The sequence below is a fragment of the Anser cygnoides genome, chromosome 25 (genome assembly GCF_040182565.1).
Source record: "Anser cygnoides isolate HZ-2024a breed goose chromosome 25, Taihu_goose_T2T_genome, whole genome shotgun sequence".
In the NCBI taxonomy this organism is placed as follows: Eukaryota; Metazoa; Chordata; class Aves; order Anseriformes; family Anatidae; genus Anser; species Anser cygnoides.
Genome location: NC_089897.1, coordinates 6,784,010 through 6,799,908, shown reverse-complemented (window position 1 = coordinate 6,799,908; position 15,899 = coordinate 6,784,010). Strand labels below are relative to the sequence as shown.

At 38.4% G+C, this 15,899-nt stretch overlaps 1 protein-coding gene across 4 annotated transcripts in view; it reads left to right on the top strand.

The window, feature by feature from the left end:
* TRIM33 (tripartite motif containing 33) overlaps nt 1–15,899 on the top strand; it is a 36,872-nt gene that overhangs the window by 4,518 nt on the left and 16,455 nt on the right. For all 4 annotated transcript variants that reach the window (XR_010826544.1, XM_066982899.1, XM_066982898.1 and 1 more), the window contains exons 2-5: nt 8,272–8,390; nt 8,497–8,644; nt 10,785–10,917; nt 13,793–13,909. Coding sequence is in view for 3 of the 4 variants with exons in the window: in XM_066982899.1 (XP_066839000.1) it covers nt 8,272–8,390; nt 8,497–8,644; nt 10,785–10,917; nt 13,793–13,909 (517 nt within the window). In the remaining variant the exon portion in view is untranslated. The remainder of the gene's footprint in view (nt 1–8,271; nt 8,391–8,496; nt 8,645–10,784; nt 10,918–13,792; nt 13,910–15,899) is intronic.

The window sequence follows — 15,899 nt, the reverse complement described above, 5'->3', positions numbered from 1 at the left end:
GTTAGTTCTAACTGATGTGGTAACTGTCAACAGAAAATCTAACCCATTTCTTTAAAATTAACATTCTTGAAGGAACCTGGAATCACAACAGGTGGTCAGGGACCTGCAGGTGTGTCTTGCTCAGCCTCTTGCCAAACCCAGGTGCAGTTAGAGGAGGGTTGTTTAGGGCCTTGTCCATGTGAACTGTGACCATCTATGAGGACGGTGATTTTATGGGTTCTCTGATGCATTTTGTCCATCCTCACTGTAAATATGTAAAACATTAAGTTGACGCACATTCTCCCTTTTCCTCGCTTGCACCTGATACTCCCTTCACTGCACGCCTCTGGGAGGAGCTTGACTCTGCCTCTGTGACCCCTGCTCCCCAAAGTCAGGTAGCTGCAGGCAGCGGCGAGGTCCCCTGGCACAGTGGGAGCAAAGCTATTTGCTCCAGCTGTAACCTGTACGTGGTGTGTTCCAGTCTTGATCATCTTGGCTGCCGCTGCTGGGCTTGACCCTGGTATGTGAGCGTGTGTGCTGTACTGGGGAGTCCCAAACTGGACCCAGTACCAGTTGTGGTCTCCCAAAGCGCTCGGCAGGGGAAAGGATCACTGCCTGGACCTGTTGGCTGTATGGCTAACGCAGCCCACGATGCTCTTGGCCTTTTTTCTTGCAAGGATATGCTGTTCACTCCAGTCAACTTGTTGTCCACAGGTACTTAAAACATTATATTTTAGGGTATTAGAGTAAGATCAAACTTAATTTTTATATTTAGGCTATAGGTTTGCTTGAATATTGTGAAAGTACTAAAGGATTCAAAAAGGATTCAAAAAGATTTTCATCTTACAGACCAGAGCTTATGCGGAAGGAGCTGGATGTTAATTAAAGATACAAATTTTATAAGTAGGGATGTTTAGGAATGCAAGTGTTTAGGCTCAATTTCTGGATAATCAGGAAGAGAGATACTTTGAATTTAATTTTGAACTACTGGAAAGATTCTGCAGGTTAGCACACTGATGGAAGGGATCCAGCAATGAACGGTGCAATTGAAGTGCAAAGTACTTTTTGTAGCACCTTATCCTTTGATCATGTATGTTTTCACTTGGGAGTTGCATTATATATGGTTGCATTTGTTCTGTGTGTATCTTCGCAAATGTTGACTCATTAAAAACAAAGATTGGAGGCATTTTACGTGAATATGCCATTTGTGTTTCTTCAGCATCAGTGTTATTCCTAAATGAATAGACTTTATTGGATGTGCCATGGGGTCGCTGTGGTGATCACGTGTGAATGCTGCTTTTTGTAATAAAAACCTACAGTCTCACCCATAACATTGACCCGAGGGGAAGCAATTGCATCATGCGCTGTTGCTGTAGTGCATCTCAGACTCTTGACTTATGTTCTAACACTTGTCTCTTGCTCATCAGCTGCTCCCTTGGTCAAAGTTCTTGGCTTCTGAAACCGTCCCCCTTCTTGTTTCGGACTGTGTCTTAAACCTTCAGCGAGACTTCCTGCATCCCATTACTCTGTGTTCACAAGTGTGTGGTGACGCAGGTACAAGTGTATGGGGTAAACATACCTTTGTTGATGGGTAAAAACTGCTACAATTTACTCATCTTTCAAAAAATGACAATTAAGTACCCTTTATCAATGAAGAAAAAGAGACCTGTAAATGTCTACCGAAGCAGGTGTCTGTGATGGCTTGGTGTTGGATTACTCTTACGTGATTTACTTGGTATTGCATGCGTTCTTCCAGTTTTACCTGTTGTGGTTTGCTGTTGTTTGGTTTCACGTGTTCATGTACAAAGTGATTAAACTGCATTCTCTTCTGTTTGGAGGAGAAAAGGTGGGAAATTTCCTCAGGAACATGCTTAAAATAAATAATTACATTCTATTGAAAATAAACTAGTCTTTGAAGTTTATGTTTTGTGGGGGGATACTATGATCCTGTTTTGAACTGAATTATATCTCATATCTCAGTTGAAATTGTTTTGAAATAGTGAAGAACGGATACTCCTACTACTCTGCTTAGATGGCAAATGTGTTGGACCGAGCAATTTAGCAGATCTAAATAAATTTAAATACGCAGAATGAGGACTTCCTCCTGCTGAAAGCAGATCGGTTGGAGTCTCTGTCAGGCAAGGTGCTTTTGAAAGGAGAGCTCCATCCGTGCAAGCAGCCTGACAAGGCGGTGGCGGCGGGGGGGTCTCTGGGCAGCCCTCAGCTCGGTGCGGGCCGGAGGAGGCCCTGGGGAGGCCCTGTGGCGGCCACGGCCCTGCGCTCCCCTCCCCGGTGCGAGCAGTGATCTCCTTGCCGCCAGCAGCGCCCTTTGTTCTGTTGCTGGAAGGCTGTCGCGGAATTACAACTCGAGGGGTTTTGCTTTCCGTTGTTGCTTTCTGGTTTCTGTCAGGTTTAGAAAGCGTTTGGTTAAGCTGTTGTGTGTTCGCTTTAAGTTGGTCAAAGCGCATATGGATCCTTGGGTTTGGAAGCCTCTGGTAACGGTTAGCTCTGTTGCTTCAGCTGGGGTAAGGTTTTCAGTGAGCAGACAAGTGGTCGTGGCTAGCTGTGGCTGCGTCCCCCCTCCCTGCTTTCCCTTTGCTGCCCGCCAGCCCTGTGGTGCTGGAGGCTTCCAGCTGGCTTCTCTCTGGCCTTTGTAAAGAGGCCTGGGGAACGGACGAGGGGAGCGCAGGGCGTAGGTCTGGCTGGGAATCGCGAGCTGATTCTGCCGGCTCAGAGAATCTTGCTTGTCCGCATACGGTCTCCGAAGCACCTAATGAACATCCAGAAGGGAATTTCTAGAGGTTAGGAGCAAACATGATTTAGAAAATTCCATCTTTTATTCCTTCTTGTGCAAAAGTAGTGGAGCACGGACTGTTACTGGGCAGAATGGGTCTAGCAAAGCTGTGCTGGGGGCGGATCAGCCGATTTCAACTTATTAAAAGTGCTCAGAGTAAGAATTCCGTAACATCGGGCTGGAGTGGGTATAACATCCAAAGACTTGATGTAAAGTTTCTCTGGAAAAAGTTTTTTCTAGTTTGATCCTACGAGATTGGAAGCATAGGGAATCAAGCCTTCTCACCTCCGTCTCCGTAGATCTTAAGCGTTTTTTAAATTTGGTGTTTTAATGTTGGAGGATTAAGATGTCAGACTGGAGAAATGAATTATAACTGGGATTTGAGTAAATATCCTGTTGAAAATAGTTAAAGAATGAAGGATTTTATAAGTAATATAAGTAATTATATGAACCTGCTGGTAAAAAAAAAAATCTGGGGATATTTTGAATGTAAATATATACAAGGTGTTGTCACAGTTCAGGGTTACAAATAAGAAAAATTCTTCCTTTGCAGTTTTAGATGTTAGTTGACAATAGGAAATTAAAAGCATTTTCTATTTGAGGCCTTAAGTTCTTTGAAATGTTCCGTTATGATTTGCTGCTGGATTACATTGCAGACTTTTAGCAATCTTTCTGTTTTATGAAAACAAAAAGTTACTTTTACTCCTCAATTTACCTCAGTTTTTCGTCCTTTCTGATTTCCTTTGATATCTGTGGGTTAGCTTAGTGTGCTTTGTTACCTAAATCTTAAGCAGTTAGAAGGATTAAATAGATGTCACTCTCATATTGGTGTTCTTTATAAAGTCTTTGACTAACAAGTAGGAGTATCTAATGTGCAAGTTAAGGATAGTGTGACTTCCAGCAGTTGTATAACAGGTCGATGTGTGTTGTATAGTACAACTTCTGCCAGCTACCTCTCATTGCTCTGACAAAACTCTTCATCCAACATACTTATTCTGTTTTGATTAGCAGTACAGATGGCAACTTAGCAGAAGTGGTGAGGAGGGCTACGCTGCCGTATTCTTGTTGCGTAGACGGCCTGGTTTTTGGCCTCGTGGTGGTGACCCCCAGCCTGGCCTGCAGAGACTTGGGCCCTGCTGACAGGGGTGGCTCTTCCCGGCATGGTGACCGTGCTTGGGATGTGGCGGGTGTTCCTGGCACCATTCTCTGAGGTCTCTGCCTCAGGTCCCTCTGGCGTGCCGCGGGAGAGCCCTGGAGCTGGCTGCTGCTGCTCTTCCCAGTCCCTCCTGGACCACGTCGTTGCAGGGACGTCAGTTCTCCTTCATGGTTTTCTTCAGCTGAGACTAGTGTCCCCAGTGAATTTCTGATGACATCAGGAGACTCACTAGGAGCCCATCACAAGGAATCTGGGAGTTTCTTTTCTCCCTCTGTTGCAGGCTTTGGGAACTCCCTGTCTGTCCTGGTGGCATGGTAGGGGGGAATGGCTCATGATGTTTGAAGATGGCAAGTGAAGCCTATCCCCCCTTTTGAGTGTGGTTGACAATGCAAGGCAGGCTTTTCCTACCTGCTGGATTGGTGACACTCAAACCAAATTTCCAGGTAAGAAATGATTCCTGCTTCTTACTTATATCAGCCTTAGGTAGTATAAAGGGAGAGAAATGAAACTCGGTTTTAGTGTTATATGTAGGAGTGGATGTAAATGGAGTGGGCAGTAAATGTATATGGTTGAAAATAATTTTGCTAGTTTGGATGATGTTTGGAGAAGTGTGAGACAAAAAGCAGAATTTGATCTTAACTGTACATTTTCATTTGGAACAAGATGTAATTTGATTCACGGCAGTAGGAAGTGGTGGGGAAGGGACGAACTGGTACAAATAGCTGTGTATGTCAAAAACTGTGGAAGAGAGCAGATAACTGTTCATGCTGATAGTTGTTACTGGTCTCGAACACTGTTATGATGTTTCTGATATAAAAACAAATAGAAAACAGTGATGTCAGCCCTCTGAAATGCAACACGAAAAGCAGCTTGAAAGCCTACCGCTATCGTCTCTTGTAAAATAGTTCATCCTTTTCCGTGGTACATCATTCCAAAGGCTGATTGCTGTCAGCTGTATTTATGAAAGTACTGATACTCACTAAAGCATCAGTGTGGATGGTGAAGTGTGTGGTGTGTGGATTTTTTTTTTCATTTCATTTTTTTGCTTGTGCACCTGGAGTATAACGGTGTTCCTGGAGTTAGTGCCGATGATAGTGTTTGGATGACAGTGTTGTATGAGTAAGTCAGAAAGGTACTGCAGTTCAACACATCTGGACTATCAGCACAGTGTTTCACGTGATAAAGTCAATGCTTATTATTTCTTCCAACATTTCTGCGGGAAGTCTTGATGGTAATAATTATGAACGGGGAGAGATGATAGACCGGTCTGACCTTCGTAATTTCTATGGATGTCGTCTAATTCATATTGAATGGTGATTTAGAAGAATATTGATCTTTTGACAATAGTTCTTGCTGTGTGCCATTTGATATATTCCTTGGAAGTAGTTACCTTTTTTTTTGAAAGCTGTATTACCGTGAAAATGTGTGTATTAGGACTAAAAATATTTTTCAATATTAAGTTTCTAATTTAAATTGGCACAGAAAAATCAAGTAGTAAGTTCTCCTGTAGTATAACTAGGAAGATATTTTTATTGTTATTTCATTTTAATTTTGTTACGTAAGAATCTTGTTGGGTTGAAACCAGCAGTGAAGCCTGGTCTTTCTACTTGTTTACATAAATATATGAGCCGTAGCTTGTCCTAAAATAGATTCTCATTACATTTTTATCATTAACTTTGTTAGCTCGCAAATTATGTTTTGACAGAGATAAGGACTTCCCATTTCTCTTTTTCTGTAAATGCTGTTTCAGTGTGGTTTTCCCTCTTTTTCGGAGTTGTCTGTATTTTTTCAGCAGTGCAGTTTGGTTTCTAGTACTAATGATGTTGCATTAATTTGGTTTATATTAGATTAAAAGATTGGGATACATCAAGTGAGTATGAGTTGTACAAAAGCTTGTGTAATATTAGAAAGCCATCAATATAATAATTTATATAATAATAGTAATTGAGATGTGAAAATGAAGTCTTATATGCTGAATGAGAATGGCGAGGCCTTTTTGGAGGATTGTGATCCTTTGAGAGATGGTTGATGCTGAATAAGGAACATAATCATCAAATGAACGATGTACATTACAGGCATCCTATTGCTGTAAGGCTACCATGAGTTCCTCACATGCAAGTATGCCTTTATCCAAATAGTATTCTATTTACTAAGCAGTCTCTTGTGTCTAGGGATTATTGTAGTTAAGGTGAAAATAAATGTCACTGTGGGAAAGCAAGCGTTTTCTTGAAATACACTTTTCTAATTGTGTTTCAATAGAACCTTGCATGCGGCTTTTATTTAGGACTCAGATCTGAGCGGTCCAAAATCAGTGATCAGGGGCCTTGTGGATTTGCCTCCAAACCTCTTTGTCTCTCTCTGCCAGGTGCAAAACGCTGGCGGCACCTTGTGTCAACGTGTTTGAATGTATGGGGGCAAAAAGCAGGTGTGTGGCTGTGAGAACAGCATGCGCAAACTGAATTGCTCTTCCCTGTGTCCTTTGGGACAGAAGCAGTGGACGGTGGAATTACCGTGGTCAGAATCCAGCCAGTGGATTGCCAGATGGATCTCTCACTTTTGACAATGAAAGGCTTGATTTTATTCAAGCCTTCAGTGATTCTCTAGTTCAAAAAGAAAACAAAGCCCACCTTAGGGAAGTGCTTTGCATCTGTAGAACTTGACTATGCATCGTAGAGACCTTGGGCTTCATTTTTTCTGCAGTATTTCCTGTGATTAAACCACAAGAACACTAAGAGTCAGCTTTAGCTGTGGTCTGTTTTAGATGGAATGGTTTTAATGGTAAATGTTTGAAAGTTTTGTTCTGTAAGTAGATATGCATACGATCTGATAAATGGCTTTCATACAGTGTTCACTAAAATAATCTTCTTTTGGTAGTAAGAGAATCTCCAGATTCTGCATGTGGGTGAGACTTCATTGTGTAAGTGAAAGCTCTTGTACGTGTAGGTACTGAAATACTTGTTTCCACATCTCGCTCTTGAAGAGTGTGTGGTTTGATGAGATAGGGAATTCTTAGTTGGATTGTTGCTCTGCAAGAAATCATTTGTGTTCTGAAGAGATCAGTGTTAATTTTAACACTTGGAAAAATAATGATAATTAACTACTAATATAATTAATCTCCCTGAAATAAGATCTAACGTTCAAACTGAATATCCACAAAGGAGTTTTACATCGTTTAATTACATTTACTTTTCAAAGCATCACAGGTGTCCCATTGTGCAAAAATCCTCAAACACTTTGAAAGCATCTCCTTGAAAAAGGTATTTACAATAAATGTATAGGAACTTCATTTAAGACTAGATGACGTTTCTGGGAAGAAAGAGCTAACTGCCACCTTAGTGGTAAATAAGTGTTCAGACATTAAATGTAGGTGGTACCTAGAACATCTTTAAATGTTAACTTGGTTCATGCAGTAACTTCTTTGAAGTTCAGCTGAGGATTTAGAACTGTGATTTAACGAGTACGGAGGAAAACAAAGTAGACCTTTTGAAGAGTACCAGAAAGGAACTAGTTGTCTTGATATCTAGTGTTTAAACTGTGAGTGTACATTTGTATGTATACATGCAAATTGATTAGGTGTTGCCAAAAGGCAGGTGCAGTTGGCCCAAGAAAACTTTTTGGTAGAAACTTACACGTGTATTTGCTATTAGTTCTGCCTTCCCTGCAGAATATTGTTTGGAAAAAATCCTGAAACATTCATATAAGTCGTAATGCCACATCTGCCTCCCCAACCTGATGGAAATGGGCTGTGTTAGAAAATATCCTCTGTTGTATCAGAGAGACTATTGTGACACTATAGTACTTCGACGTTTTCTTGTATGTCACTGAAGTCATACCTCATTATGTGGGCACACTTCTCTTAGTGCTTATTTTGAGACAAACTGGGCAATAGATGGTTACAAAAAGTAATTAAGGGATGTCTTGAGTATCACAGGAAAAAAAAAAAAAAGGTTGGGGAAAACATTGTTTTCCCAGAAGTATGTTGTGGTGATTTTCTTAGTTTTATTTTTTTGGTCTTGTTTGTTTGGGAAAATCTGTAGCGTGATGTAGAAATTATCAAAACTTAGTTTTTCTGAGCAGGTGTGTGTGTGGTGCTAGGGTTTTCTTATTTGTTTGTTTTAGTTTTGAAGTGTTTCATTTTGTTTTGATTTGTTTGTGAAATCTGTTATATGTGGGTAACGACAGTTTTTTTTTAAGGGTAAAGTCAATTTTGGAATCTGTGTTTACCCAAGTGAAACAAGCAGTCTGAGGGTGTTGTGTTCATTCTTGTCATCTTTTGATTTTGGGCGTGATGGTTTTCCCATTCTTTTTTTTTTTAAACTAGGAAACCTTTTCTGTTTTGCAGTTGGTGTAATCAGATGTCCGATATGCCGCCAAGAATGCAGACAGATAGATCTGGTGGATAACTACTTTGTAAAAGACACATCAGAAACACCGAGCAGCTCTGATGAGAAATCAGAACAGGTATGACACTTTCCTGCTTGCCAGAATTCATGTGCTATTTTTGTTCCTGTGTTATGTTAATGCTTTACAAGAAAATTATGGTAACTGACTTTAATTCCCTTTGTAGGTGTGCACAAGCTGTGAAGATAATGCTAGCGCTGTAGGATTTTGTGTAGAATGTGGGGAATGGTTGTGCAAGACCTGCATAGAAGCTCATCAGCGAGTAAAATTTACTAAAGATCATATGATCAGAAAAAAAGAGGATGTATCTTCAGGTGAGTGTTTTGATTTCACTGTAGGAAAAATATTTTTTCTTTGGCACGTGTGAAGAAAGAGAGGCAAGATTATTTAGATACCCACCAGCTGTCTGGTTTCCTGAAAGACTTGGGAAAAGCTTATAAAAAGCTACCAATGCAAAACTAGTAGTTCTAAAAATAGAGGAAAAATAAATTTTAAACTAAAATGGCTTATTTGCTAATACTTCGTAGCATTTGATGTTCTATAAAGAAACTATGCTAAGCACAGAAGAAATGTAATAAAACGGTCATCTTTAGAAAAGGATTTTGGTCAGTTCTTAATGATCCTTTTACTTAATAGAGTAAATAACTAAACCGAGTGGTTGGAATCTGGAGAGCACTGACATCATGGTAGTCATATCCATTGGCCAAGGAAATGAAATTATCCATTTTGCTGTACTTTGTTATAAGGAGCTATTATAATTCACCCAGTGGAAAAGTATATACAGACAAGCTTACATTCATATTCAGTATAATGTTACGGTCGCATTGATATTGCTGTGTAAATGTGGAATTTTAATTCATTTTTAGGTTTTATCTCTTGGTTAGCAGAAATTAACATGCATAGTGGGTAGGCTGTTTGTTTAAGCATGCAACTTTATTAGGAGATTTTAATTCATAAATTATCATTTGACTATATAATTTGCAACTGACTGAAATAATACAGAAAACATTCTCAAAACAGATGAAAGGTTGCTCCCCCTTTTTGTAAAGGGGATAGGTTCGGATTTGTTCTCTCTCTTCAGCTAAAATAAATACAATCTTCATGATTGTTCTTCAGGATTGGGCCATTTCAAAGGAGTAATACTGCATTGCTTTCTGTCAGTGCTTTTGGGAAAATTGTATTATTAGTTAAAAAATTTTTACTATTGAGCTTAGTTCCTGTGGATGACAATCTTGTTTCAGACGCGCTCTCAAATAAACTTAATTTTTGGAGAGGCTTTTCTGTATGTCTTACTGAGTATTGTTTCATATTAAATTTAAATGTATTAACCCTAATAAGCAATAACCAATTAACATAACATCAAATAACAGGGCGCTACAAAGAATTACTGACTTCTTTCATTAGGAATGTTACATTGTGACTGTCAAGGTGATAATATAGCCCCATTTATGCTTCTGTAACCTGAGTGGGGAGGTGCCCAAAAATAACTGTTCCAATATAGTAAACTTCCTATTAGAAATTCCACATAGAATGTGGCAAAAATGTAACCTTCCTTTAGCATGCAGCGATCCCTAGAAACTGGTGATTGTGGGGAATGGCTATTCATTATTTGCTCAGCAAAGCTTTTTCCCTTCTTGCTTGTCAGACTGTATGGTATGCCTTGGGGACTTTAAAATTCAGTTAAGGAGTGTCAGCTTTAGATTCGTGAGCTTGCTTTCTTTACAGTAATTTGCACGACATAACAAGCTTCAAAATGTTTGAGACTACAAGGAAGACATTTGTGTTTACTTGTTTTAAACCTTACCTGATGTATCTTCCAAAAGCTGCTTTCGTATGGCTCAAGCTCAAAAAATCTATAGAACACCAATTATTTTAGTAAATTCATGACCATTTTTTGGACAATAACTTCTATGTGATTAAGTTGATAAGTTACTCAGTTTAGTTGGAGTTTAGTAACTCTAAGACTGGTTAATAATGTTGCCTTGCATTTACCACTTCAGTTGCATGTGACTTAATGAGCTTTATAAAGATTTTGAAGTGATAATGTAGAAGACCTATGGTTGTTTGATAATATAAAAGTTTGAGAGGTTTGGTCCATCCTTTAGAGTGTCAAAGGGGAAATTGCATGCAATTTAATCTTTAACCGTGTATGCAAGCCAAATGATTGCGTACAAACAGCTCTTGTGTTCTTACAGGTGGCAGTGTCTTTTTGAATATTTTTGGTAGGGAAAGAAATTCCTTCTTCCATCTCAGTACAACAGAAGTGAGAAGAGCTGTAAAACAGTGGCACTGTAAATATTTTAGTGAAAACATTCACAGTAACTTTAGAACAGGTCTGTCGTTGTATTTGAATTTTTGGTTGTTACTTACTTAGCTTGGAAGTTAGTAGTTTTGCACTTCATATTGTCTTAAGTTTTGTTTTAAAATGCAAAAATGGTTTGTTTCTAAAAACAGAGGCCGTGGGAGCATCTGGTCAACGTCCTGTTTTCTGTCCTGTCCACAAACAAGAGCAGTTAAAACTTTTCTGTGAAACATGTGACAGGCTGACATGCAGAGACTGTCAGTTACTGGAACACAAAGAACACAGGTACTCATATTACCATGTCTTGATTCCTGTGGTGTGCTTTCTTAGAGGAAGAAATGACATTGGTTTCAAACAGTGTCTCTAAATACTGCTGTATTTACTCTCCATCGGATTGAAATGGTTCCTTGCAGAGGAGAACCTGTGTGCAGTGCTGAAAACTTTTAAGTGATCAGTTAGCTGAGCTATGTCAGGTGTCTTAAGATTGGATTCAAAACAACATCCTCTGAGGTGATTTGGTGTGATTAAGCTGTTACCTAGCCTGGCATTTACCAGTCACTATATTCAGGACACAAATAAAACACTTAAATAGGTGTTAGAGCCCTGAACGCCTGGTGCTATAAAGAAGCAAAAATGATACAGTGAGTCACAGATGCAGTAATTTTTTGAAAGGCTGTATTTTATTATGTGGTAGTCTTTCAATTTAGGGTGAATTTTGTAAAGGGAAGGTATACATTTTGCAGCATAGGTTAATGTATTTTTCTAATACAGAGGGGGAAAAATGGAAGAAAAATGGCTTTAGTTGACTTAAAGTTGCCTCATTCCAACTGAAAAGAAAGTATGGGTTTTGTCTTAGGAGCTTGCTTTTTTCTTGCTGCTAGAAAAAAGTTTGAACCTCTCTTATGATGTGTTAAAATTTCCTTCTCTTTAGCAACTCTGTACTATGGTTGCTCATATGTTTGAAAAAGCACTTTGCAGTGTTACAATAGAGAACCAGGGGAGAAAATACATGTCAGCAACTTGCAGCACTGCTTTATCTAGTTGATAAAGTACACAAGTGTACTACAAGTAACACTTCTCTAAAGGTGCTTGAAATTATGATGCAATACAGAATTTAGCATTTTTTTGCTGGAGCAGTGATTAATCTCATAGATTGCTGGAGCAGCCTAATGGAGAACTTTCACCTTTAAAATTAGTACCATTTAGAATATTAACCTCAAATATTCCTACTATGTTCTTTCATAGGCTTCATCATAAATATTCTGAAGGCACTCGTGTCTAGAAAGTGTGGTCTCCTAGGATATGTTAACTAACATCTTCTAGTTTCTTTGCCACCCTACCTTGTGCTTGATGCTAACTGATTAATAATCCATAAATGGATTTTCATTGTTCTACCTATTCATTCTTTCAATAAGAGAAGATAATGCTTTGCTATTAACATGCTTTGTTGTAGAAGAATATTCTTTTAAAAACTTTTATCTGAATTACAGATAATTAGGGTGACTGCTTCTGTCTTGAAGTAAAACTGCTTTTTATGAAGCTCACCAAATCATTGAGGGAAAACCATGCCAAGCGGAAACAAGGATTGATTTTAATCTCCTATTTACTTCTTATTTGACATTGTAGTAGTTTGCAACAAATGAGGATGTTGAATCAGTGTTTCAGTAGCAACATGGCACAGTGATCAGAATTTCAAGCGAAAGAATTGCTGGTGATTCTGCAGAAAGCTGACATGCTTTCAGCAGCCTAATGGAGTGGGATTCATCTCTAGTGTAGGTAGTTTTCAGTCTGCATACTTTGGAAGCTTAGAAGTAAGCTTCTAACATTGAAACTGAGGAATGTAAACTCATTGTTCAACCCTGTCCACTGCTGCTACAAATGAAATGAACAGGAGCACAGCTGTGTCTTTTCTAAAGAGCCTTCCCTCTGCTTGAGGCTCTGTTATCATAATTGTGAGCTGTTTGGAACTGAGAAACAGTGTTAATAGAAATTTGATCATATATTCGGTCTTCTCCTGTTATATTAGATTGTAATGTTATAGATTTTGATACTACTACTTAATACATTTTGATTTAAAAAAAAGTCGCAACTTCCATTTCAGTAGTTGTTGCAAAGAAAGCACAGGTCACTTCTGATGCAACTTACGAGATGCTTCACTTTTATTGTAGGAGTTTTCTGCCCATTTAAATGTTGAGATTTACTATAGTGAAGAAGGGAAGACATTCTGGGAATCTAAGCTTTGTCTGTTATTAAATTATACTTGAACATGAAGTTTATTTACTGTACAGACACGAATTGGCAAATAACTGGTAGGAATCCTGGCTACTGGGGGGAATCTTGATAGTTACACAGTTGACAAGAAAGAATGAAACTCTTGGAGCTGCTTAATTCCCCGTCATTTTCAACATAGCCATTTTGTTTCTGTTGCATTGTTAGTTCATCTTGTGGTGCGTAATATGTTAGGAAAACATGTTTTCATGATTTTCTTATGATGTAGCTACTTGCACTCTTTTAAGGTGAAGTAATAGAAGGCATCCTGGAAGCAGTAGCTGTTTGGTTGAAATGTGTGGAAGTGAACAAAATGTTCCTCACTTGGAAGTACCTTTTACAAAAAAAGAAAGAAAAAAAAGATTTTAATAGGATTTTTTTTTTTCAAATTAAACTACTTTAGTCAAATTTGAGGAGTATAATTTCAAGTGAAAAACTTTTCTTGGGATAGGATTTTTTTGTGTAAATGTATGCTTATTTTTTGACTGTTTTTGTTTAATGAAAGAGTATAACTTAAAAGCTATTACTGCATTTTCCTCATCTACTGTTAACAAAATCATTTGTCAGACTCTAAAGTTTCTGATACCTCTCTTAGCTGGTCTTCCATAGCTTGATATCTTGTGGAAATGATGTAGTGTGTTGCCTCCATGTGTAGGTGAAATTAAGAAGTGACCCATAGAGATTCAGTCTTCTGGACATATACAGAAAATTTTATCGGTACTGAAACATTTTGCAAATTGATCCGGATACATATAATTTGCTTCTTTTCTAATTTCAGTCATATTTTTTCAAAATTTCCATGGGAGCTAATAGCTTTACATCTAAATTGGGAATCCTTATCTTCAGCACATTGCTCCTTGGTAACTGAGATCTTCTTTTGCATGTTGAAAAGGTATCAGTTTCTAGAAGAAGCTTTCCAGAACCAGAAGGGTGCAATCGAGAACCTGTTGGCCAAACTTCTTGAGAAGAAGAATTATGTAAATTTTGCAGCTACCCAAGTTCAGAACAGGTAAATAACCCAAAATGATTAACTGTAACTATTACATTGCCTGTTTAATGAATCGCACTGAGACAAATAAGGGGACTAGAAGAAAACTTAATTTTTAGTTGATTCAGTATCTTTAGTTGTATTGAACTTGAATATGTTTGGAAAGTTTTCTTCTCTGAAGTACTGTGTTTCTGTATGAAGTTATTACATGAAACATGTCAAAGATAGTATCTTTTATGGTAACTTGGAGAAGAACCAAAGATGTGACACACTACAGTTCTTGGGGGAGGAGGAGAAGGCAAGCCAAACCCCTCTTATGGTTTCTGCTAAGTTCAGCTCTAGGTGACAGAAACATTGGCCACAGAGGTAAACAAATCCTTCTTCAAATATTTTTGTTGTATATGAAAAGCTCTGTGCTGTTACTTAACTGTGTAACAAAAACTTATTTTGAGGTTGAATAGGAAATTTACTTTTTTATTATTGTTACGCAAGAAAAACTTAGTATATTTATCTGAAGACAAGCTTTTCCTTTGGTAGTTTAACTTAAAAATTCCAGGATTAGCTTAAATTCAAGTTTGTCTTTTTTGCATTAATATGGTTATGTGTTGTGGGAGCCGCCTTGCTGATGAAGGAGCAAAGGTGTGCTCCAAGTATCCTCAAGTTTGAATATGGAGAGAGCGAGAGTGTGTGATTACTGCAAGTTTTTCACGCGCTTGTGGTGTAGTGTGCTGGAGGTTATGTGATTCTTGGCAGTTTTGTGAGCCTTCCACAACTTTAAGGACATTTGCAAAATGAAAGATTATGTGGAGAGAGAAGTGCAAGCGTGGAGGAAAGTGTACCAAAGGTACACGATGTTCTGGTGCAAGTTTTAACTCTTAGTTGTAGCATGTACATTTAAAAACAAAACCAAATTGTGAGGCAAGGAGGACATGCAACGTGATAGAGGTATATGTATGAAGATGAAAGTAATCAAAATGGGAACTTTTGTGTGCTGATTCAGCATGGAGGTCTTTAAGTGGACCCAAAAGGCAACACAGTTGTGAAAAGGGAGGACAAGTTGTAGAATTTGTGCGTGCTTGAAGAAGACACAAACCCAGTTACATGGGAAAAAATTAAACTGAAAGCACAAGAATCGTGAAGAATTCTGTGATAACAATTCAAGGCTAGTAACAGGTGGTGCTTGAGAATAATACGTTGTAATGTTTTCTGCCTATGGCGAAGATTTTCTGGCTTCGCTGAGAATTCAGTGAATTTCTGCAGAATGTGATTGGATTCTGTAAAGGTTATGATTATCTGCTGAGCCAAGTGGGTAGTGCAGGCAAGATTCTAGTTTTCTTTGAAATGTTGTTCAGTTACATTGTTGAAGTGTGGGGCACAATCCCTCATCTTAAAAACACTGGGGAATGAAAAAAAAAAAGTGTATTACAATAATGTTGGCAGTCTTAGCAGATGGCATGAAATTGCCACTGTACGTGATCTAGAAATGTAAAACAGTGTTGAAGGAATAGTCTGCCTACTGGAATAATTGTTAGCAAGGATGGAAAACTGCTGACTGAATGAAGGGTTGGGGAAATATTTTTTGTGATAGGAAACTAAATTGTGCTGTCACAGAAAAGCACATTTGTCCAAGGTGTTTAAAAGGGTGTTTGACACCAACAACGAAGGTCATTGTGAGAGAAAAAAACATTGGTTTTGTGGTCATATCAGGATGAATAGAATCACAATTTCAGGTGTTTTATGTAGTAGTAAAGAAGCCCCTTCAAAAAAGACAATTGAAATCTTTAAAATCACACTGGCCTCTGACTCCTACAAAGTAAAGAACCCTGGTGCAACACTATGTTGTTGTTAGATTAAGGCAGTATAGGATTAAATCCCAAGATTATGGTGGGGTTTAAGAAATTTCAAATTCTGTGGACAGAAGAACTCAAGATGATTTGTTTGAATTTGGAGAATTTGAGAATAGTGCAGACACTAACACTGAGGAAGAAGTACACTGATGGAAATGATGAAG